We start from the raw sequence: 24,277 nt of genomic DNA, 5'->3' as shown, positions 1-24,277 counted from the left end.
ATCATCTGCCCTCAAAAGAACAATCGAGGCAGTTTCTCCCCTCCTTTCACTGCTGAGTGTACTCTCAAAGGGAGCATTTTTCAGTATCTGTCTGTTCTTTGATGTCAAAGGTTTAGCTGAAAAGGATGGAAGGAACAAAGAAGAGATGCTCAAAGGACTAAGTATTTCAAGTTCCAGAAAAAAAAAATCTGAAGTAAAATTTGGCTTTACGATATATAATGTTTGGATAGAAAAAGATGACCTATGAGAACTCCAGTGGTCCAGCTGGATGCAGACAAAATCTTCCAAGTCTAGGAAATGGTGAGAGAGTCCTAACGACTCCCAGCAGGAGTCAAAATGCAACTCGGATGGTAGTGGAAGAGGTCATGCAACCACACATGGTTGGAAGTGTCTATAGAACATAGCTGTTAGCTATATTTTCAAAGCTGTTATTTTGAAATAACCAAAGAAAGCAATTTACTCCTAGACAGCTTCTCAGCTTAGACACTTCTAAAATGGAGGGCAACCACCAAAATGATTTGTCCATCATCTAAACATAACTGGTGCTACTAGCCACAAACACAAACATGGAAGAGTCCTAGTGTGAAAAACAGGCACGGCAGGCATGATTTCCTAATGGTTTCTCCATGTTAGAACAGCCTTTAGTTCAGTAGTGTAATTAGTCCTGTTCATTTAGTTATGCACTTTTCACTGTTATTGCAAAACTAATCAAAAACTTATTTTCATTTTCCTCATAATGAATTACATTATAAAAATGCATAATATATCGATCAGTTTAGTTTCATCTCCCACACTTCACTTGTGATTTAAACAAATTTAATAGATTAAAATAAAATCAAACCCAGCATTAAGCAAAATAAATATTTTAATCCTGTAGAAATCTATGTTTAATTATACTTGAAAAATATAAGGTGAAATCTTAAAAAAAAAAAAAAAAAAGTAAGAAATTACTTATTACTCTACTGAAGCTTTCTAAGAAACACTTTGCATTTGATGATGTTACATGATTTTTATGTTCAGGCCCACGTTCTTCATTGCTTTATAGGTTGTTCAGTACAATTCTTCAAAAAAGCTGTGTTTAGGTAGCACACCTGGAAACCTTAAATGCTATATATATAAAGACGAGTAAAACCAACATATAACCACATACAAAAACTGAAAGTCCTACACATTAAGTTTTATTTTTTTTAACTCAAAATGTAACTGAATTACAATTAAACATTAAGGGTCTCTAGAAGTGTTCTGAAATATTACTTTAGATTTTTTGCAGACTTGAGCCTACTGGCATATTCAGTTTTTGTTTTGAACTTCTGAAACCCCAGATCCCTCTAACACTCATATCTTGGAGGAAATAAATTAAGAGAAACTAGAGCAGACCAAAAATAACTCTAAACTGAACAAAAGCTGAGAATACCAACAACATGTGTAGCAATGAAAACGTGACTAGACTATTATTACAACGTAGAGACACAGAAACCATTATTAACAATGAAAAACAAGTCCAAACTTGCGTTTAATGTATTTTGCTTCCCTGTAAGCTTCAGTCAATGACACACAAAATGTCCCTACTTCCATTTCCCTTCCCAGTAGCCTTCATCCATTAAAAATTTAATCATATGGTTCAGGACTTTCATTATCTGCTGTCATGCAACTGTTGTGCCTCAAAATGGACATCATGTAATGCATCATGCGAACAAGATATGTAGGTCATATCTACAACCGTGTTACTTTCACGAGATTCCCATCAGTTCACTTACTTTCACAACATTATCAGTGAAATGCTTGAAAAAATACTTCAAGTCTACTTGTCGAACTCTGTAAATGCTCAGTAGCTACTTGGACCTCAATTTTTTGTTTAGGCAGCTTTATGTAACTTAGAATTCTAAAAAGAATAACTTGTCAGTGCAAGATTCACATTTGCAGAGAAAATGATTTAATGCAGAAAGGGCGTGATTTTTAAATAACTATAAAAGATAAGATCATGGAGTTTTAACTCATGCCAAAATCATCTAAGTCAGATTTAGAATAATATAAATAAAAGTGAATTCAGAAAAATATGAAAACAGGTCTTTATAGAAACTCTATCCTTTCAGTTATGAATAACTAATGACTTTGAATTCTGTTCAGAAAAAAAAAAAACTCATTTTTATCTAATTCTACCATTATCTTTAAGGATAAACTAATGTATTTTAGGCAGGAATTTATGCAAAACCCAAAATCCTGGTAATCCACAACACTGATGCCAATCACTGTCAAGTTCTGTCATATATAGCTGCATGGCCTTAACACTTTTCAATAAATATATCAAAACCACACTCCCCTGTACACATGCTTTTCTCAGAACTTTAAATCAAGATCAAACACGTAACACCACTGAAGAACGGAAACCAAATGAAGCAAAAAAGCTAGTTCTCTGAAATGCCTTTTTTATTAGGGCTAATTAAATTTATTGATTTAATTTACCTACCAATTATGTGAATTTTTGTATTTTTTTTTTTTCCATAATCTATTCAGAACACTGTTTTGAGTAAGTCAGCTGTTTTGAAAGACTTTAAACGATACTGTGAATTTGGAGTTCTGGAGTGATAATTTCATTAAATTCTGACATTCACCATAAAATAGACATCACTGTCCTCATCTAAGGCAGGTAGTTTAGTCAGATTGCAAAAATATTACAGTTAGAAGTAATCTAATTCACCTTTAAATACATACTTCACCACAGTTCTAGGTAATAAAAATGTAACAATAACCTCCTTCCCTATGTTGTGGTCTGGCTTAATTTGTATCATCTTTATTGCTCCACAGATTGATGAACTATCCCATGTTATGCTGAATGACAGAAAGGTGCTGTTTTCTATATTTTCTCTCAGGAAAATACTGTAATAGTAATAATATTTAAAAAAAAAAAAGCAGAATGCTTTCACAGCTGAACTTTGTGAGGGAAATTTCCCTGGAGATTAAAATAATAGAAAAATAAAAATAAAACCCATTACCTGTTGTAAATTGCCCTTTTAGCTTCTGGAACACAGGATCTTGAGCTGTTGCCTGTGCTCTCCTAGCAAGTGACTCTGAGGCTGCACTGGAAAACATGGTGGACACATTCGACACATTCTCAAGACCTACTCCAAAAGTGCTGACTAACTTCTTGACAAAGTTTAATGTATGAGGAGTGATTTTGGCATCTGAAACAGCTCCACTTTTCTCAAAGGCAACAGAATAGCACTTTGCCAAGCCCTGCTGCAGTTGTCTAAGGACCTAAGGATTCAAAAAAAATAAAGACAAAGTCAGGAAGATCAGGCCTTCTGATTTGACACCAAGTATTTATTCCCTTACTGTGTTTTATATTATGAAGCTATTCTCTGAGAAGTGTTTATTTAAAACTGTATTCTCAAATTGTATCAGAGGGTCAATCTGAATGACAGCACTGATTCTTGCTAGCGCTGCAAATAAGCAAACCAGTCAGAACACTGCACCACAAAGCATTCCTTGCTCTTTCAAAAGCAGAAAAGTTTTCATTCATATTTTGTGATATATTAGAAAGTAACGTGGTATGAGGAAACACTATTAAGTCTCTGCTAGGTAGACAGAACAGAACAGTCCACAGCACTTTGAGAGACAATTAACAGAAGTGGAATAGCACGTGCACCTGCTCTCTAATTCAAATTTGGACAATAATCACCACCTGTCACAGACCACCAGATCAAGAAGAAAACTGGTATCCATGAAACTTAGAATAAGAATATAAATTTTCAGTTAGTTCAAGAAACAGCTTAAATAAATACTAAAGTTAGAAGCATTCATTTAATTGATAATTTGGGGAAATTTTTGTATTGCTTCCAAATACAACTAGCTCCTTAAAAGCTCCTTAAAACAGTTCACTAATCAAAGAAAATAGCTATGTTTTACTGTACAGAAATCATTCTAGAGAAATATTTTGCAGCTAAGTTTTCCTTAGATGATACACACATATGAAACTATATAAAAGCCAAATACCTCTTCATGCCAATTCTCTCTGAACCAGACCATCTGATCTACAATGCCTTCCAGAGAAGACAACAGCGTTGGGTGTAATTCTCGCTGCATATGCATAATTCGACTGCATCGCCACATTGGTGCAGTGGCTCTGATTGGCCCGGGATCTGAGGCAGAGTGGGACTGATTTCCAACTGAACTTGGCTGTTGTTGGCCAGAATCTGTAAAGCAGAAAAGAAAAATCAAAACAGAAATTTAAAACTTGATAAATTTTATACATGCCTGAATTAAATAAAGAAGAATTTACTTTAGATTTACTTTAAGTATTAATCATGTATTACCTACTGACTATCAGAAAATGTGTTTTTTAGAAAGAAAACACTACTCCAAGTGCTCTTCACTGGTACAGGCTTCTCAAAGTTACAGCAATATAAATACTCTTCAAAATCGCAGGGCCCCAGGTTTTACACTACCAACACAAGCTCTTGAAGTAACTGACATCATTTCAGATAGAATCAAATTATTTAAACAATGTTCATTCTGGCCCCATTTCTTTTTTTTGGTGCACTCTCTCACACAACTGCAGGACTAAACATAGCTGATGCCAATAACATGGATATTGCTGTAGAGTGCTATCTTCTAGTAAAACTGATCTCTTGCATTACAACTCCATTGCACAGTGATTAAGCACTGAGTTTTGGTTTATCAGATAACAACTTACTACTTTGAACAACATCAGCTTTCAGCAAACAGAAACCTCACTTAACCCACCAACAGAACAGCAGCTTGTGGCAGAACCGAGAGGAAAATATTTTATCAGCAATCACTAGATGTGTATGTGGTAATGTTAAGATTTTGGAACAGAAACCTCTATTGCTTGATATGAACGTAGTGAAGTATTATAGTATGCAAGTGCCTCCTCCTCCAAAGGAGTACCCAAAGAGTTCTTTGGTATTTGAAATCCAAGAATTTACTATTTGTCCAATATCATTTGTTTTTAATAATAAAAATCCATTAAAGAATGTGTGGCTATGAATAGCTAATTGAAATAATAACGTAGATTAAACTCTTCTTGGTGAGTACATTATTCAAGAAACTTCAAGACAGTTCAAGTCATCTATAGGCTTCACTTTACAGAAACAAACGTAAACGAAGTTGTTTACAAAGAATTTTTTTCCTTGGTCTTTTGAAGTTGCTATGTTTTCTAGAAAATCTGGGAAGACCCAGTAAATTTAGATGAAACTCAAAATAATGATAAAGTTACAAAGAAATCAAACAATTTTATCAGTATCAAGCTCACCGCTTTTGTAGCGCTCTCGTTGTTCTATCTTCAAGGTCAAATAGAGGGTCCTTATAGGGAAGTAGACAGCCTGGGGATAGACTCTTCCCACCTATTTGGAGATGCGTATATACACATTTCTCAGTTAAGGAAAATTTACTGCACATCAGGTCAGACACAGATTATCTTTGTAAACGAGTGCAATTCGTAATAATCAGTTCCTTGTTTTAAATAACAGCTTATAGAAAACTAGAAAATTAAAGATCATTTCAGTAACAGAAAACCAAAGGGGAGAAATGGTGACCCCCTCCACACACTCTGTTAGAGCATTACATAATTAGCACTTCCAGATCGTATTGCCTAATAAATCTCAAAATAGCATAATGCCAGAGTACCTGGGCCAGCTCAGAGATCTTACTCATGTACATAATGGAAGAAAAACAGACATAATGACACCGGTTAGTCTTTAAATTAGGCCACAATTCCCAGCGATCCCCACAGCAAATGATAAGAAGGCCCATTACAGAGTAGCTTTACTGCACCTAATTGCAGCACTTAATGTAAGGGGATACCAATTTCACCAAAAAAAGATTTTAGCTTCCATGGTGAGGAGGGGAAGGCTAAAGAGATACTAACATTCAGCATCCCCTTTAAAATTAATAAATCTCCGTATCTATTAAAGGAAAGAAATTATGTATCTAAGTACTACCCACAATACAGTGCATCTTAAGACATTATTAGAGGCTTCTCCAGCCACAATCTCATTAAATCATGGATTTTTCTTCCACTCAAATGGATACGACAAGTAGTAGAAGTTTTGCAATGGCATTCAACTGTTCAGTAAAGTGCTATTTATGACAGATTACTAACCTGACATACATATGCTTCATGCTGTCATTCAAGAATACTTTATTTACAAGAACTGTGAAGTTCAGGATCTAGCAGTGCAGCAAACTTACAGTTTTAAATTAGTAACACGGAAATATTTTCTATTTTATATTCCTTCTATGAACGCAAAGTTTAAAAGCAAGATAAACACAAATATCTGTGATATTTATGAACCTAAGCTCCACCTATAGTAGGACTTCTGAGTAACCACTCATTTCTGAAATGTACATACAGGATTTGCAGAGGGATCTTGACAGACTAGAGGGCTGGACAATCAGCAACTATGAAGTTCAGTAAGAGCAAATGACAGATTCTGCACCTGAGACAGGGCAACCCCAGCTGTATGCATAGACTGCAGGATGGAAGGCTGGAGAGCCGCCCCAAGGAAAGGGATCAGGGGGTTCTGGTTGACACCAAGTTAAAAATGAGCCAGCAGTGTGCCCAGACAGCCAAAAGGGGCAACCATACCCTGGGGTGCTTCAGGCACAGCATCGCTAGCTGATTTTTGGATGGTCCCTGTGTAGAGCCAGGAGTTAGACACGATGGTCCTTGTGGGTCTTTTCCAACTCAGGACATTCTATGATTCTATGGTTCAAATGGTTCTAAGATCTTAACAAAAAAAAAAAGAGTCTCTACAGCTCCTTGAAATAAGTTTTATCTGCCTGCTGTCAGAACACAGCTAAGCACTAGTGTTACAAGAAAATACCAAGCCATGTGTGTCAGAAATCTTGTCTTAAGAACTTTGCTTTCTTAAGCTATCTGGATGTATGGCTCCTTCAAAGTTTCACCTTAATTTTATGGAGATGGAGGGAGAAACACATGCATACACATGCACACTACAGTTATGTACCCAGACCTCAATGCACAAGGCAACTGCAAGAGCTTCCTAGGTCCAGCTGTATGTCAATAGGACCTCACAGCTGTTTTACCTTAATCGGAATGAACAAACATCAAAAATATTTCCAGGTTCTATGAACACTAAAACACACTTTAAGCTAGACCATGACCAGTTAGCGTCTCTGAGAACAGGATGTTTGAACCCTGTTCACACTAAGCAATACCAAAACAGCATCTAAAAATGCATCAATGGAAAGATGTCACATATTATCCCTGAGTGTAAGGACATGCTGTAAATCAATTTTATGCTGAGATACAGGTACATGTTCTGTTCTTCTGATTCTGCTTCACAACAGATGATAGTAGGCAGTAAAATCTTAAAATCCTGAAGCAAGATCAAAGCTCATTTGTCATTTCAGAGGGACAAATCCAGGAAGTCAGATTCCTCACCTGACTCCCTGCACCTTGTCCTTATTTTTCTAATCACTTGACATACTAAATTTTCAATTAAAATTTATAGAGCCCCTGTAGAGATTACTGACTGTGACAGAGCCTTGACTTTTCAATCAAGTCTAATAAAAAAAGCACTAAAATGTCTGCCCTTTAGTCACTAGAGCTAACAATTTTTCAGCCCTACTCCTGTGTTAAGACCATTTAACTATACATTCCTAGATGTGTACTAGTGTTCACAAAAGCGTAATACAGAATGCAGAGGGAAAGCTAAAATGTGTTACGCACATATGGCATACGCTTTCATAAGGTTTAGTCTCATTAAGTAACCCTCTTTGAACTTAAAAATACTCTGCGTATAAAGAGTAATTCACATTTATTAAATAATCAACAGTTGCAAACAACACTATTTTTAAAGCTTTATTGTTTTTAAAAATTCTTATACATCTCATCTTGAAAATAAAGATTATAGACAATAAAGAATTAGTGTTGACCCTCTGTACCTACCTGACTAATGAGGTTCAGAAGAAGTTTGCCCTCTGAGCCAACCAAGCACGTCAACAGCTGTGGAATCCAGGCCAACCACTGAATAGGTGGGACACCAATACAATACTTGTCCACTGCATCTGCTAGTGTGTTCTTATCATCATCAAAACTCAGCAGCCAAAGAACCTAAAACAGAGTTTCACGAGCCATCTCAGGGCTTAAGTAAGTTCAAGACATGTCAATTGGATTGTGCAGAAAACCAACAGATACTTATTAATATGACACTGGAGTCCTTTTAAGTGTCAAGGCCTACTCAGATGCAAGAACTTCAATCCATTATAACTGGTCAATGTTGTTTTTTCCATCAGAAATGAGATTAAGAGAATGTAAAAAATAAATGCAAGTGTATTTACAGGGAAGGATGGGTTGGGGGACAGGGAACTGAAGCATGTTTATAGAACTTAAAAGTACACTATTCAGTTAAGTTAATTTTGATGCAAGAACTTGTATATTTCTTTGTGTGTTTTTTTTTCCCCTGAAATTATTTTAACTGACAAACCTCAAAGATATTTTTTCTACAACCATATTTAAATAAAACTATATTAAGCACTGACTGTACATCTTAAGCACTCACAAATAACTGAAGTTATATTTGTGGACTCAACAACAACATTTAGCAGGAGGGCACAAATGTAGTAATTGTTTTGGTTAATGAACTAAAAAGAAAAAAGCAGTACAAGAAATTTCAGAAAATGAAACAGTATTTTTGAAGAAGATTGCTTGGGAGAATAAAGATTAAACTAATTACAGCTGACACTTTAGCAGTAGTAATCCACAGTTCCTATCCCTGAGAAAAAAAAAACAATTAATGAAGTAGAAAAAGCCATGATGACTTACATGCAATGACAATACAGAAACTGTATGCACAGTTTCAGCCTAAATTAAAGCTTTCAATCAGTAAATGAAATTATTCTAATTAAACAAACTTGGGCATATGAACATAATTCAAGCTTTTTGCCGGGAAGTGGTGCTCCAATTATTTTGAAATATCTCAGTCTTACCTTTGCTAAGTATTTTCTTGATTTGCTCTCATTCTGATGACGACATGCATGCAGATAGCAAGTAATAGCAGACACACCCAGATGAAGCTGACGTTCTTTCACAAAGATATTCTCAAGGTAGTCACCCCACATCGCCCATGCTTTCACTAAGACATCATGCATCTGCACAGCTGCAGAAAAAGCTTTGTTTGCTTCTTCAGACCTGCATTGTGACAAGAATGGATATGAGCTGTATACTAACAAAGTCACTAAATCATGTAAGACTCACACTTCTGACAAGGTATTCAATTACTCTCTTAACACCCAATGATATTTTTCCATGAAGTTCTCTAGTAAGATCTTACACAATTACTTTCTCTTAGCTTTCCTTAATTTCATGAGCTATGAAAGTAAACCGTTCATAATGGAACCAATTATGCAAATACTTAAGATTCTCAAATACTCCCTGAAGATCTAAAAGACTTCCAGTACAACCCAAGCACTAGAGTAAGATTCCAGGAGAAAACAAAGAAAAAACGATAACACAAGAAGAACAGAAGTAAATAAGTAAATACACTAAAAATGCTTCCTTACTGATGGGAAGAAAAAAAAAAAAAAGAGTAAAAAAGAGTAAAACTGGGAAGATACCATATTAGCTACTTTTTGATGGAATACATCTTAAGTGTTCTCCTAACCAAGTCATTAAAACTACAACTGATGTTATCTGGAAAAAGTTATCTGGAAATCCTCACCCCCCAATGCTAAAAAAATTTTTCGAGATGGAAAGTGAAGAAGTATGAAGGTTAATCATACAGGTCTTGAATTCAGGAAAAAAAAAAAAAAAAAAAAAAAAGGATTATTGGTTTGATAACTCTAGGTCTTTGCTAGGTTTCCCCATGTGCTCCCAGTTCAAGATTTGGGACAATTCATCCCAATATACATACAGTCCCTCAAAACTATATAATATTTCAGGCATAAGGCTAAAGGATAAGAAATCTCAAATACACATAACAGAAACAAAGAAATTTTTAAAGTATTCCAATATTCCTTATTAAAGGAAAGTGCTCCACATCTCTCTTGTGGAATAAGCATTACAAGAAACAATACAGAAGCAAAGTAATGCTTGTTTGTCTCGTTTTTAAAAACTGTAAAGTTTTTTAAAATATAAGTTCTTTATAAAAAAGATTAGCTGGTAGGGTTACAGTGATAAAACATGGGATTACAGTGATAAATTAAGATGATTAGCTATTGAGATGAAATAAGAAGTAACTGTCAGCCAAAATACATTTGTTTTTATGTTATACAAATATATTTTTTTCAGATGCTTTCTGCATCTTAGGTTGAAGTTTTGAAGCACAGTGCCCCAGAAACAGTCTAGTAAATGACTTTTTATCACTACTTCCCCTTCGTAAAAACAGGACTTTTCAGTAGATTTTCTTTTCTCCCTCTCTACTATCCATCATTCTTGACATCTGAGATGATTTAGAAAAATGGTTTTTATCACCTTCCTCAGCAAATGGGCAGCATGGGAGAGATGCAACACCAGAGGTGACCTTTACCTTCTGGTTTAGTTGACATACACGTGATCAGTAGTCACACATTCTCAGGTTCAACACTTGGTCATTCTTCCAAAGTGTAACCTTCCTAACATCTTAACCCTGTATATTTGTTTATTTGCAAGATTAAGAAACTGTAGGTATATCAGAATCATGTTTTAAACAGACTCCAATCTCCCCTGAAATGTATAGATTCATTTGTACATGTCTTTAACTGCATAAATTTACTAACATAAAATTTAAAATTGGGGTCAGGGGAGAGGGAGACTTTCTTCTCTTTACACCTCAACTGAAACTAAGCTCATTTATGGCCATAAGGAAGCCCATTGCACTTTCCATCAAAGTAATTACATTCTGCCTATTTAAAATTATCTCTTGCATCCACAGAAGATATTAATCATTTCCTGACTTAAATTGCTACATGTGGTTGCAGTGTACAACTTAAAAACTGATAGATTTTATTTTGTAAGTGTCCACAATGTAGTGGTAAAGGAATTATTCCACCTAATACTTAACATCTAGCAATACTGCCATGAAATACTATACATACAGAAAGCTGCTACGATCTGAAGGTTGTTTTTTCTGTAACCACTCAATAAAATTTGACTACTGAAACGCCTGTTTACTAAATTAGAGAGGCATCTTCCTCAAAGTAGTAAGGTGCCTGTCAGCATAAAGCAAAAATACTAGAAAGCTGCTAGTTTGAAAGCAAGACTTAGACCTGTGTTTAATTGTTGTAAATAAAGCTGTCTCCAACGTATACCACATTCATCTTTTCAATTCAATTATTTGAATTGCAGTTTTTGTTGCATTTCCGTATTGCATGACACAGCAGATTTTTCTACAGATTCTGATTTATGCCATCACACATTTTCCTATCCCTTGATCAGTTGCAGCTGTTAATAGGACACATACAATGAGCAATGAAATAGAAATGAAGAGAAACAAAGACGTAGGCTAGCTTTGTTTAGGTAGCCTCTAAGCTTGTAGACTGAGTAAGGTTTTTTCCTTGGTTTTACATGCAGCACTTTGAGAACATACTTAAAGTAACCTCCTTTTTTCGAATACACTAATACGTTGGTTTGTTAGATTAAGATATCAGTTAGATGTCTGTTCATCTAACTAAGTAGTCACAGAAACAGGAAAAAGGTATCTTACACTGCAAAGTTTTGGACAAAAATCTTCTCCCTGTCTCTTCCTGATATAATGTCTGCTTTTACTAATTTTTTCCTACAATACTTAGAAATATTACCAATCACTGCATCTTCAAACCAAAAAGGAACTCTCACATACTTTCACTTTCTTATACAGCTGTGCCAAATTTTAGACTGGTATAAACATATGGAACAACTTTCCTGCTCGAATACTGTGTTGAAATACTTCAGCTGCATTTCTCTCAGATGTGTGTTAATGCCTCTTCCAGCCAACATACTTACTTGTTTATCTGTGCCAAGAACATTCCCTTCAATGCATAGAACTCAGCAGTCATCTCCTTGGTGAAGTACTTCAAATTAGTTGATTCAATAACTTCAAGACCCTGTTAAACAAGTTTTAGTGAAAAAAAACTTTCTAAAACTCATGTTTTTCTTAAAATTAAAATACCATTGAAAAAAAAGAAAAAAAAAAACAGCCAAAACATCCTCTTGAAATTTCAGTAGAAGATAAATGAATAATAAATAGTATGATTTTTCAGTATTTTTAGTTAAAAAAAAATCTAGACTGACAATTCAATTCTAAGTTCCCGATGTTCTATGCAAAACTATTAGATAGCATGGACAACATTCAGGCAATGGGTTACCATTGCCACCTTGAAGTTTGCTGAGCTTATAATCATGTCAGGGTTTTTTGCCTACAACCACATTTTTTCTCTTTCCTTCCAACTCATTTTCACTTAATGTGCCAGCACCCTTCACTCATGAATAAGTGACTCAAAAGCTTCAATCTAGTACTTCAGTCAGCAGTGCAACTGTGCTGTCCTTTTGCAAATCATGTATTTTCAAAGTCCTTTCCATTTGTCTATATGGTAAGATTTCTAACTACATACTTCCACTTGAGTTTTTATTTAATTTTTTTAAATACTCAACAGTATTCAGTTCAAAAAGGACAATGTCTGCCTTTGACTAACAATGTTACTTAACACTAGACGTAGTAAAACATGACCAACAAAATTCTGGCCCTGTTCTGTACACAGGCAGTTTATTTAAATCAATACATCTGACATCCCTTATAATCCTCAGCAACAACTTCAGAGATAAAGCTACCATACCTGCATACATTCATTTTTGCCCATAACTCCAGCCAACTGAAGGTAACATTTAACTTGCTGGCGAATCTTCTGAAAGCAGTCCACGATGGGTACGGTTGGAATTGTATGAATGCGACTCAGTATATCCAGAGCTACGTTGACCAGCCCTTGTTTTCGAGCTATCTTTCCATACTGGATAATTGCTGATGCAGAAGCATGAACTCCCAACATAGCATTATTGGAACTAGGATCATGCTGAGAACTATTCTCATATGCAGTTACAATGGCTAAAGACAAAACATGAAACTTTTGTCATTATAAATGAAACCATACATACAGCAAAACCTTACACAATGCATAGGAAATTATGACTTAATGGAACACTTAAATGGAAACTGGATAAAAACAGCCTTGTTAAAATCAAGAAGATTATTGCATATATAAATAAAAAGAATATAAAGAACTTATTTCAAACAATGTGTTGTCTGGAAAATTACATGATGAATGCATGCTGGACCAGGCAGTTTTACCCTGGTAATGATGTTGTCTCCACATGAAAATGCTGCTCCAGTGGGATAAGTCATCTGACACAATAGGTAACCTGTTCCTCCAGGTCTTTACAACAGTCTTCATATCATGTAAGCTGTTGTTCCTTCCTAGATTAGTTGGTTGCAATCCTGCATTTATTTGGGCTGCTTCTTGAAGTTCAATTATTTGCTGTGCTGCCTGGAAAACATTACACAACATAAGTTATGCTAACAGACAGTAAAATAAGTGAGCCAATAAAAAAAGATCCTTCTGAGGAGTCCACTTCTAAATCATAAAGTAAAGATAAAACTATGCCATTTGGGGTCATTAGTTGCACAGATGACCATTAATCATTCTAAGCATGGGGGGGGGGGGGGGGGGAAGGGGAAACAACAAACACACAAACAAAACATCAGAATGCAAATTTCACTCAACAATTTGGTTATTGAACAGAAATTGAACAGCTATTGAACAGTGTCAGCCATTGAGTCACCAATACAGAATTTATACCAATGGGAGTCTATATCTAACAACCAACCAAATTATTTTATAAAGTATATGAATGTGACAAAGTACTTTCCTACACGCTTGCAAAAGGTCACTGCATTAACTTCAGGCTCCCCTCCTCTCCAGTTCATTTCAGGAACACCTCATTCTGACAAAAGCTAAATGCCCTGGTTGCAGACACCACCAACCTGTGGTTAATGGGTTCTTTCTATAACGCTATGAGTTTGCTTCCAAGGTTTCACTTGGGGAAGCGGTGACATGTCTTTCCTTAATGCTAGGCTAGTAAGATCAAAATTCCCTCATTCCTTCTTTCATTTAGGAAGCAAATGCTTTCACAAAATGGTAGCGTTCAAAAGAAAATAATCATAACTTTTAACAGAGCCTACTAGCATAAATTCCCTAATCACGATCTCAACTCTTAACAGAAGCTTGAACGTGCAGCAACAGTGTGTACTCCTGAAATGATTAAGACAATCACCAAAAAAAACTTAGCTGTGAGAAATCACTTAGGTCAAGAATGCTTTTTTTTTCACAAACATCTACTACCCTCAAATTAATGACAGGAACAAACAGGAGGTGGCAGTAGCTTCAAACCTACTAAAGGCAGCAGACATTTTGTTAAACTTCAACAAGTTGAAGAAGAGGCCTGCAAACTTTAATGGAATTTAATTACCTGTAGTACAATAAAACCAATGTAGTATTCTCTAAGCTACCTCCCTGTCAGATAACAGTTGTATTCACTGTTAATCAACCAAATAAGATAACTACTTTAAGAAAAAAAAAGCCATCGAAATTTACACAGTGAAATCTCTTGAAACAAAATAAATTAAACAAAGTAATATTTTCCTACAGTCATCTCAGTATCAGCTCTCACAATAGCTTAACCTTCATCCTACACCCATTCATCACATAAATTTAATTTTCTCACAGGTATTTAATCACATACTATCTGATATTAAAAAAAAGTAATTACCGCAGTGCAAATTCACGGCTGCATTTGTACCTTTGTCAGTCATTGCCTAATTTATCATTTCTTCATGAGGGATATATACATATTAGATTATTTAAAAAGCTTATTTTAATTGATATCTGAAAGCATTTAAATGCTTCATTTAGCAATACTAACCCTTTCATGCTGCAGATATTGCCCATCCAGGGGAGAAAAAATTCAAAACCATCAGTGAAAACTTATCAAAAAGGAATTAATTAAGTCAAGAAGTCTTCCAGTCGTATATCAGCTCAAATAAATGAAACCTTGTACAATTATTTATATCTTACCTATTTCTTGACAGCTGCTTCTCAGTATGGAGAATTTTTCCATATTCATTCACTCTGTCTGATGCATCAACATATATTATAAAAATTCAAAAGCCTGCTGTGTAAGCTCTACCCACAAGTACAACTTAGTAGAGGTACCTTAGATCTTGTGGATTTAGGTACTCATGAATCAAACCAGACCTGACACACAGGGTGAATTGTGCCTACAGAATTACAGGAACCTCTAGATTACAAAGAACTAAGGAAGTAGTATCCTCCGCATTTCTGTGGGTAAGGTTCATTCACAGTTCTCTGAGCACCAGTCCATCAAGAAATGCATCCCCCGTTATCACATCTCAGATCATACTGCACAGAGATATCCCACAGTTTCCCCCTTGGAGATGAAAGGCTTCCTCCACTGTAATGAGAGCTAATCTTTGACAGATGCTTGTTTATCAGGATGCCTAATGAGGGACGCAATCAGCCCTTCAAACAAATTACTGGCATGTTTATTCCCAATCACATACTGCATGACAAAGTGAACGCAACTCTCCCCCAGCCCCACTTCCATGCTCTGGGTACAGCTGCACAATCCAAATTGGAAGACACTAGGTTCCTTTTCAAGAAGCTTCTGAAAGCATCTCGAAGCCAAATCGCGTTTCTTAGAGATGCGTTTAGGCACCTACTTCCATTCAATTATACTTGGCAATAACATCCACTCTCAGAAGTTCCTCTCTTACAGTTGTGAATTACTTACATAATTAAATCCAAGAGAAAGGAAAAGGGTAAGTGTTGACGTTTCATACATTTAAAAGGGAAGAAGCTATCCATTTTTGTTACAGTGAAATGTGTGAAAGGACACAAGCCATACATTTTTCACCACGTTACATGGTATTTCATCTCTTGTAATTAGTAAACTGCATATTCTGTGTGATATCAAAGTTGTACCAGCTGCTTCACAAAAATATTTCTGGAAGTCTGAAAAAAGAAACAGTCTCAGCAAGTTCTCACAAGCTCTTCCTGACAGGACAAGAAACGAGTCTTCCCCTAATTTTCTAAGTGGATCATTTCCCTGAGAAACATTTATGCCAAAGAGAAAGACTAAAAACAGAATTTAAGCATATCTGTTCTTTAAACTGAAGTGCTAGCATTGCATGACGAAAAGTAAGATTTCTCACAAGCAAAAAAAATATGTATCTCGCGCACAATACCTTAAAACCAATTTACATTTATATAAATGCTGGGAAAAATCTTTGCTTTGTAATATTTAACAATTTGAAGGCTAAAATATGGACTGGGCTAACGAACTGGAAAGTTACTTGTACTTTCCAAGTCAAGGATTCAATTATGCACACAAGACTTTATTTAAACATTTGTGCTGGTAAAGACTGTGTGCAATATACCTCAGTAATTTTACAGGACAGTATGAAACTGAAGTTACAAAGCTATGCCCGTATTTTAAATGAGCTTGCTAAAGAAATAAGCCAATAACTACTAGTTGATACTCAAATTTGGGTGTTTTCTTTTTGTTGTTGGTTTGGTTTTGTTGTTGTTTTGGGGGATTTTTTGTGTTTGTTTGTTTTAGTTTTGATTTTGAAGTTGTTGCAACCCTAAATTAATGAGCTGCCCCTCATTTTCCTGTCCCTCTGGACAGGACAGTTTGCTGCTTCATTGCCAGAATTCTGCCCTTACTTTAGAATTAAGCTCCTCTCAAAACTTTACACTGTCCAATTTTTTTGTCCAGAAAGCACACTGATCTTTTTCTAATCGCAGAGAAGTAAGGCCACAGGCCTCTCCCCTCTTCTAACTCATGAAGTCTGTTCCTTCTTGGTTCATAAAAGGCCCCTGACGAAGGTCACCACTGTCTCAAATCTTTTAGCTGACCTACTCATATAAGTGCTCTGTACTATACTGGAATTAAAATGAGCCAATTAGTTGGAAGCAGTAACCTCTTCCATCAGCACAAACTTGTAAGGCATGCACCTACAAGTAGGTACAGCATCTTACTGGAAATATGGCCTCCCACTCAGACCAACGACGTTTTATTTCCTGTAGCAGGCGTCAGACTAGCTGAGGGGAGACACGATAACTCTGCCCAATGCACAAGGTCTCCCTGACTGTGAAGCAACATGATTTAGCATGGGAATTCTTCATACCTTACTTCAAGATTTTAAGTCAAGATTTTAAGTTGATCAGAACTGCCAAATGACCTAGCCAGACAACTAATAATGCTGCCGAACAACACATGAAGCTTTGAGGTACATTAGTTTAACCAATACAATCCACTCTCCTTTACAGCAGAAGTTGTATACAGGTCTCTCCCTGTCCAATAAAACATCACATAATTCAGAGACTACATTCCCTCCCGATTCCTTTCCCTAATGCTCTTGATGGCATCTGCTACAAGAAATAACAAATACACCAAACCAGGCATTTTATGTACAACAGAAGCTTGCTTTCTACCATTATTTTTAACACCAATGTGCTCACAGAACTACACGGCAGGCTTGACCTGCTGTTCTAACTTTCCAACCCAAGTGCCCTTGAAGGAGCTCACAGGGCACACCAACCAAAGTCATCTGAAGATCTTCAGATGGCTTCATCCTGCCATAAAAAAGGAACAGACAAAACCATTTTATAGCCTTACCAGTAGAAAATAGCTTGGGGAATGGCAAATCAGAACATTTAGCAAAATAATATGGAACTGACAAAAAAAAAAGTAAGGTTCGCATTGCCCAGAGCTTTATCTGAAAAGTCCTTCACTAACAACAGACCCTTAAAGCCTTCTGGTTCTTTGACCCTAATGCTTAAGCCACAAGGATGTTCAGAACTTGCTCAGCAATAACAGCATTTCTGAATATGCTTTTCCTTTATAGGGCATTGACATTTAGCTTAGTTTTAAAAATATAAAATAAAAAAAAATTACATGAGTGGGTTACAATTGACAAAATTCCATACTACATTTAACACATTTTCAAACTAACTGAAAAGAACACTTAGGTTATTTCAACATTTCCACAAGTAATATAATGTAATAATATACCTACTCAAAATGGATCTTACTTCAAAACCCACTAAATGTTCAAGAACTCCAAGTACCACAGCACATTACACATTAGCCCACAAAGAAGGCTGAGCCATTTGTCAGTTTTTAAATAGCTACCTCTGTACACCACAAGCAGAGCAGATTCAGGTGAACTATAAAGACTTTCAAAGGAATCCCAGTCAAAACGCACATTCCACAATTTTTAACAAAGAAATATAATTAGTAGAAACTAATCAGTACTATGCAGCAGAGTATTTTATACTCACGGTTATCAGAAGTCCTGTGACCTGGTACCAGAAAATAACTGATTCAAACAACGCTCAATTCTCACCTGGAGAAGGGGAGTGTGGACATGGGAGACTACGTGAGGAAGCCTTCTCCACTCCCGAATTGCCAAACTACTTGCCATCTCCGCCAGGCGCTCAATAAAGTTAAGCTGCTGCTCTTCAGGATGGCAAATTGCTAAGTATCCTCTGTACATGTTCACTTTCCAAGCCATCTCTTTTGGACAGCTCAGTTCCACCTGGTAATGCAAAAAAGCCCCGTAATGATTATTCATACTAAAATGCAACAGTTCTGAGCTATTTTTTTTTTTTTTTTTAAAGATTTCTTAAACAGGTTTATTTTTTGTTTTAAAAATACCACACTAAAATATCAATGTTTCTCATTAGAGGAGCTTAGGCACTCTAATAATTATTCGTAAGGGGAGGCTAGCAAATAAATTGCAAATTCAGCACAAGCAGTGCCTTCATACAGCCTGCTGTTAGGGTATTTTTACTCTGACAATTGTAGAGTAGCTCGGAGACAGCTGAGCAAGCTGAAAGCAGTCTTGCAACAGGAGCATGAAGCTCACTGCAAACCAACTCACCCTATAAAGAGAAAAAAGATGCTTCTCAGCAGATAATCTACCACCACTGAAATGCTTCAGGAGCTCCAGAACAACTAATGTCAACTTCTCACTTAAAAGGATCCCGTCCCTATCTGTCAGCACGTTACACCACCATTACACTTCCTAACTGCCTCCTCTAGGATATAACTATGTTGATGAGAATAAAAAAAAAAATTATCAATTGTTTAATCATCTACAAGTAACTTTCCCATTTATGTCAAAATAATTTCTGAGTACAGGTGCAAAGTCAGGTGGCAGTGATGAAAAAAAAATATAATTTTAAACCATTTTCTTAAAATCCTAGAAAAACAGAAATATAACAACTAGAAACAGCAAAGCACAATTGTTTAGCAACTAGATTATTACTTTACAGTAAACATACACATAACCAAATGCTTAACTGCTCCCTATCTGACACTACAGGCCTTAAATCCAGAACTCATTTGGTTTCTCATTTTTAATCTTCACATCAAACTTTTCGCCCTGATATGCAACACAGAAATTCCTTTACATTATCTCCATGTTGATATACTGTATCTTAAGCATTACAATTGGTTTTTCTGCTTATCCTCAACTGACTTTTATGCCTGAGCCAGCTGAGAGAAACTGCCAGGTAGCAACCTTACACTTACACAGTGAAAATAATCTTTTTTTTATTACATTATCTACTGGATCATTAAACACAGTGGCAATGTGAGCAAATGGAAATGAGTCTTGGGTCCTATCAAAGGCCACATGGTATTTTAATAGCTCAACTTTAATAGGTAGATTATTAAAAATGTTTCCCAAAGATTTATGAAAACTGATACTATCTGCCATCTTTTCTGACTCTTCTGACCCATGGATCAACAATGAAGCTTCATAAAATCAAAAAAACTTGTATGCTAAGTAAGTATTTAAAAACAGACGCATTAAAGAATACCAATAAAATTGGAGTAACCATAGTAGCAGCATAGAAGCAATTATTCTTACACATCTGAATATTTATGCAAACATGTGTCCTGACACTTCTTTTATAAGAACCTGAGAAGAACCAAAAAAAAGCTCCATTTATGGCTTCAGCAGCATCTTCTCTTTACTCAATTAGTGTAATACTAATTTACTAAATTTACTAAATACTAATTTACTAAATACTAAATTTACTCAATGTCTCATGTAATACAACTCGTGTAATATATCTCGTGTAATATAACTGCATCTAGAGCATATCAGCAGTTACTCATGGTTGTCATTTCTACTCAAACTCAATTTCCAAAACCAGAACCTATCTGACATGATCTATTTCATTCTGTTCTAACTCAAGGCTTAAAATACTGTACAATATAGTTCTTATTTTAGGCTTTAAACATTTTTCAAATACTATCACTTCTATAATTACCCAGTAAAGTCGCATACTTCAAACACAAAATACCAATGTTTAAAAGAGAAAAATAAGTTAATTAAAATGTAAATATGACCTATAGGGTCATTGTTGTAGCTGTAGTACAGCTTGCTACTTACAGATTTAGCTTCATGTGGCCTGAAAAATGATAGAATTCATCTTTGGAGACAACTATTTAATTAGAACCATCAGTACTACAAGTATGGGAAAATTCAATTTCAATAGTTGCAGTGGTTGGACACCCTTAATTTAGGTTCTAACAAAAGACAATGCTGCCTTTAATTAGTTAAACAACTTCTTCAGTTTTCACAGTTTACCTTTTAAAAAAAAAAACATATGGACTGCATACACCCGCTTTGCCTTCTGACAACAGGCAGTGTTATAGAAGAATAAACGCTACGTTAAAAAAACGTAATAGTCTGATTTTGAAGAAAGGAAGAGAGACATCCAATTCGACATATTTATCATGCAAGAATAAGTTGTCAGAATGAAGCATGCCATTAGGATATTTTGTATACAGAAACTTAATCCTGCAAGGTACTGAAATTAAAGGATGCTCAGCATTTTTCATGTTTTATCTTTTGCAACTATTATGAAAGTAGACAGCCAACTGACAATTTGACATGCAATATTTTTAACTGCTAGATATTGGTTCAAAACTTAAACAGTAATGATGAAACAATAAAGCCCAATGAAGTGAGGGACTAATTCTCCTGGCTAAGTCTCTGCAACATGAAAAAATGCTGCCTAAGGCTCTGCCCAGAGCTTTGTCAGTAAAATTGTGTTTTAAATATGCAATTTGCTCCCTTATTCCAAGCTCTGACATCTCTAGCAGAGTAATACCAGGAATGTCACAGTATATACCAACAGTGCAACAAAGATCAGCAAGTTCCTTTCTACTTGTGATTTAATGCAGTGTTCTCACCTTTCAGCAATTTGTTCTACTGCAATCAGTCCTACTGATTTACGTCTGATTTACGTTTCTACATTAACTAATCAAAGACAAGTAACTCTACTTACTATGAAAAGAAGGTGTATTTCCTTAAAAATAATAGTTTGTTTTTTTAAAAAAAAAAATTTGCACTTTTCTATAAAACAGTGATTTGTCATACAAAGTTAAAAATATATATATATAAATAATAATAATCCCATAAAAATCTGCTGGCAATACAAATACAGAAGTCTGTCACTTGTCCCAAGAAGCCCGAGATGGCTGCATGCCCCTATACTTCATAGGGACCTCAGGAACAATAACTATGGGTCGATGCTCATGGGATGGTTCTTAAACCAGTGGGAAAAAGATGCCTAAGAGAGGGTAAAATGTGGAAGACTTCCTCAAAATTCGCTCTCTGATAGAAAAATATCTACCTATGTATTTTCTGTCGCATTGTCTCAGAAAATAGGAGCTATTCTATGCATGTTTACCTAGCCATTTTAACTTTATTAACAGGAAGGAAAAAAAGAAAAAAGATATTACATTTGGAAAGAATAGGATCTTGAAGATTTTGATCTTTTGATATATTTTCTATATGCAGTGTGCCCCCTGCCTTCAAGCTCTCTTGTAACAGGCAGAACTTTATGGAGCATTCATTCGTCAGGCACACAGCGCAGAACTCACAGTCTCATGAGTGAAACCCAAGAAAGGACAAAGGAAAGGTGAAATGTTTTACAAATGCAAGTTGTTTAGCAAAATGAATCACAAGCGGAACGTAATAATGAACTCCATAATGAATCATGAAGGTCAACTGCAGGAAAGCACAAACCATGTCTTTTATCAGTTACCAAAGGAGGAAGACAACTACTTCACCTGCTACACACAAGTTCCTTAGTTCCTAACTAAAGCTAACTATGGTGCTAGTTTCTAAACGCTATATAACAGGCAGGGCATATCCCCGCTACTTCAGATGAAAACTGTGCCCCAGGGAGAGTGTAGCATCTCAATCCTTGCAGATACTGGAACTCTACTAGAGTAGACAGCCTGATCTACTTGAGCCTTCTCTGAACAGACCTCCAAAAGTCCCTTCCAACATAAATAACCCTAGGATTCAGTAAGCCTGACATTAAATTATAAAAATATAGTTATCAATGCATTAAAACTTTGAGGAAGCTTTGAAACATAAGAAACATACAAACTTGTGCTTTGATTCCACATATTATGAAATAAGGAAAATATGGAATGTGGAAAAATCAAACAAGTAGTACTCTGTCATAAACGCCTATTTCACCAAATCTGCATAACATTACGATAATTACTTCTAGCACAAAACCTACCAGAAATTGTCACGATTTGAAAGGAGAGTAAAACACTTGCTAGTTCCTTTTTTTTTTTTTTTTTGCTTCTTTTTTACTTTTGTGTTAAAGACTGTAGAATTAAACAGTGCCACTTCATGAAAGTCTGCTCTTTCTTACAAGTGGTCTATATATTTTTTCTTTTTTTTTTTTTTTTTTTTTTTTTTTTTTAAGATTTGCACGTGTTCTGGTATATATTGTACACCAAAAATAGTTTGGGGAACACATTTGAGAGTCAATTATCTAAAAGCTAAGCGTGACCTTGTGCATATGATTACAATTCTACTTATTTTATATTTATGTGGATTCAAATTACTTTTCCCTCAGAAGTAGCCCATCTCTTCCTGCAACCCTGGCTGTCTTCAAATCCAGTCCCCATCTCTCTCACTGCCCACCAGTTCAAACCCTGTCTCCTGCACTGCCAATCTCACCGATGCATGCTGCAGTATTTAATTCAATGCCTCCTCCTCTCTGACAGTTTTACCAACGGAAATTGCTTTCTTCATCTCCTTTCTGCAGTCTATTTACCCAATTTTGTCTTCATTAAAATAACAATTAGCAGCATAATCTGCAGCACACATCAGCCATTCCAACCAATGGACACAAACTCAGATTTCATGTGTTGCTTTTTCAGGGATTTTTTTGCTCTTTTAAACACCTAGCAACATTTTGCCATGTCTAAGTGTCTGCATATTAATGATGCACACAGGCTGCATTGCTTCCATTTAAAGTAATGCATGAATGTAAAGCTTCATTTGAAATTATGATGGTTTTAAGCTTTAAACCAGTTCTAGTTTTCTGTCTGATGCCTGGAAGCCACCATCAAGTTCTTCACATGCAGAGTTATTTAACAGCATAGAGAAGGGGGAGAAAAAAACAACCAACAAACTAAACCAAACCAAACCACAAAATATCACAACTCTGTGGCATTGCAAAAATGCCCTTGACATAAGTCTACAGACACAGACCTCTATGACTCCAGAAAACAGAAAAATACAGTTCAGGAAAGAGAGATAAAAAAGGGAAACAATACTGTAAAAAGCAGCTTTCATAACCCAAGTAGCGCTTAACTGAATGCAGTGCTGATCCTAACACACAGGTTCACACAACCTGCTGCACATACATTCAGCGAACAATGGCCACAGCTGGATCTCTGAAAAATGATTTGAAAGATGTTCAAGAAAAAGGCAAGAGACAGGCAGGAGCCACACGTGTATATTCTGAAATCTCTTAACAAGGATTTTGAAATAGGTTTACAAATATGCCTTAGAGAACACTAAGGTATTACATGTAAACCAAATTTAGTTGACAATTCTCTGATTCCCACATTTTTCACACATCATAATCTCCCCTCAAATGCATTGCAGATAAACAGAGTAAATTGTGTTTAGCTGTGTTATATTTGGACAGTGGAAGTCAAGAACACTTTAGCTTTGCCTTTCAGGTGCTTAAGCAAACAAAAACAGAGGCAATGATTTTTATTTATTTTTTATTCCCTTTTAGACCTAGAAAGGGTTATATTGCCAAGGGACAATGAGCCAATGACTGAAGTATTTTCTTATTTTATCCTTTTCATAAAAGTAACGCTTGTTCCCATAAAGGTATAAGACGTAAAAATGTCCCTCTC

General features: G+C 35.7%; 1 protein-coding gene across 11 annotated transcripts in view; it reads right to left on the bottom strand.

The window, feature by feature from the left end:
• The window catches only part of TRRAP (transformation/transcription domain associated protein), a 92,069-nt gene that overhangs the window by 13,351 nt on the left and 54,441 nt on the right, over positions 1-24,277 (bottom strand). For 7 of the 11 annotated variants that reach the window (XM_068698824.1, XM_068698822.1, XM_068698827.1 and 4 more), the window contains exons 58-66: positions 18,423-18,614; positions 13,251-13,479; positions 12,775-13,040; positions 11,945-12,045; positions 8,974-9,175; positions 7,934-8,098; positions 5,273-5,363; positions 3,994-4,193; positions 2,994-3,255 (exon numbers count right to left, since the gene is read on the bottom strand). In XM_068698824.1, coding sequence (XP_068554925.1) covers positions 2,994-3,255; positions 3,994-4,193; positions 5,273-5,363; positions 7,934-8,098; positions 8,974-9,175; positions 11,945-12,045; positions 12,775-13,040; positions 13,251-13,479; positions 18,423-18,614 — 1,708 coding nt within the window. The remainder of the gene's footprint in view (positions 1-2,993; positions 3,256-3,993; positions 4,194-5,272; positions 5,364-7,933; positions 8,099-8,973; positions 9,176-11,944; positions 12,046-12,774; positions 13,041-13,250; positions 13,480-18,422; positions 18,615-24,277) is intronic. The other 4 variants (XM_068698829.1, XM_068698830.1, XM_068698831.1 and 1 more) reach the window with 1 other exon arrangement.

This window comes from Anas acuta, chromosome 15, assembly GCF_963932015.1.
Source record: "Anas acuta chromosome 15, bAnaAcu1.1, whole genome shotgun sequence".
In the NCBI taxonomy this organism is placed as follows: Eukaryota; Metazoa; Chordata; class Aves; order Anseriformes; family Anatidae; genus Anas; species Anas acuta.
The sequence above is the reverse complement of the archived record's forward strand: the minus strand, read 5'-3'. Positions and strand labels throughout refer to the sequence as shown.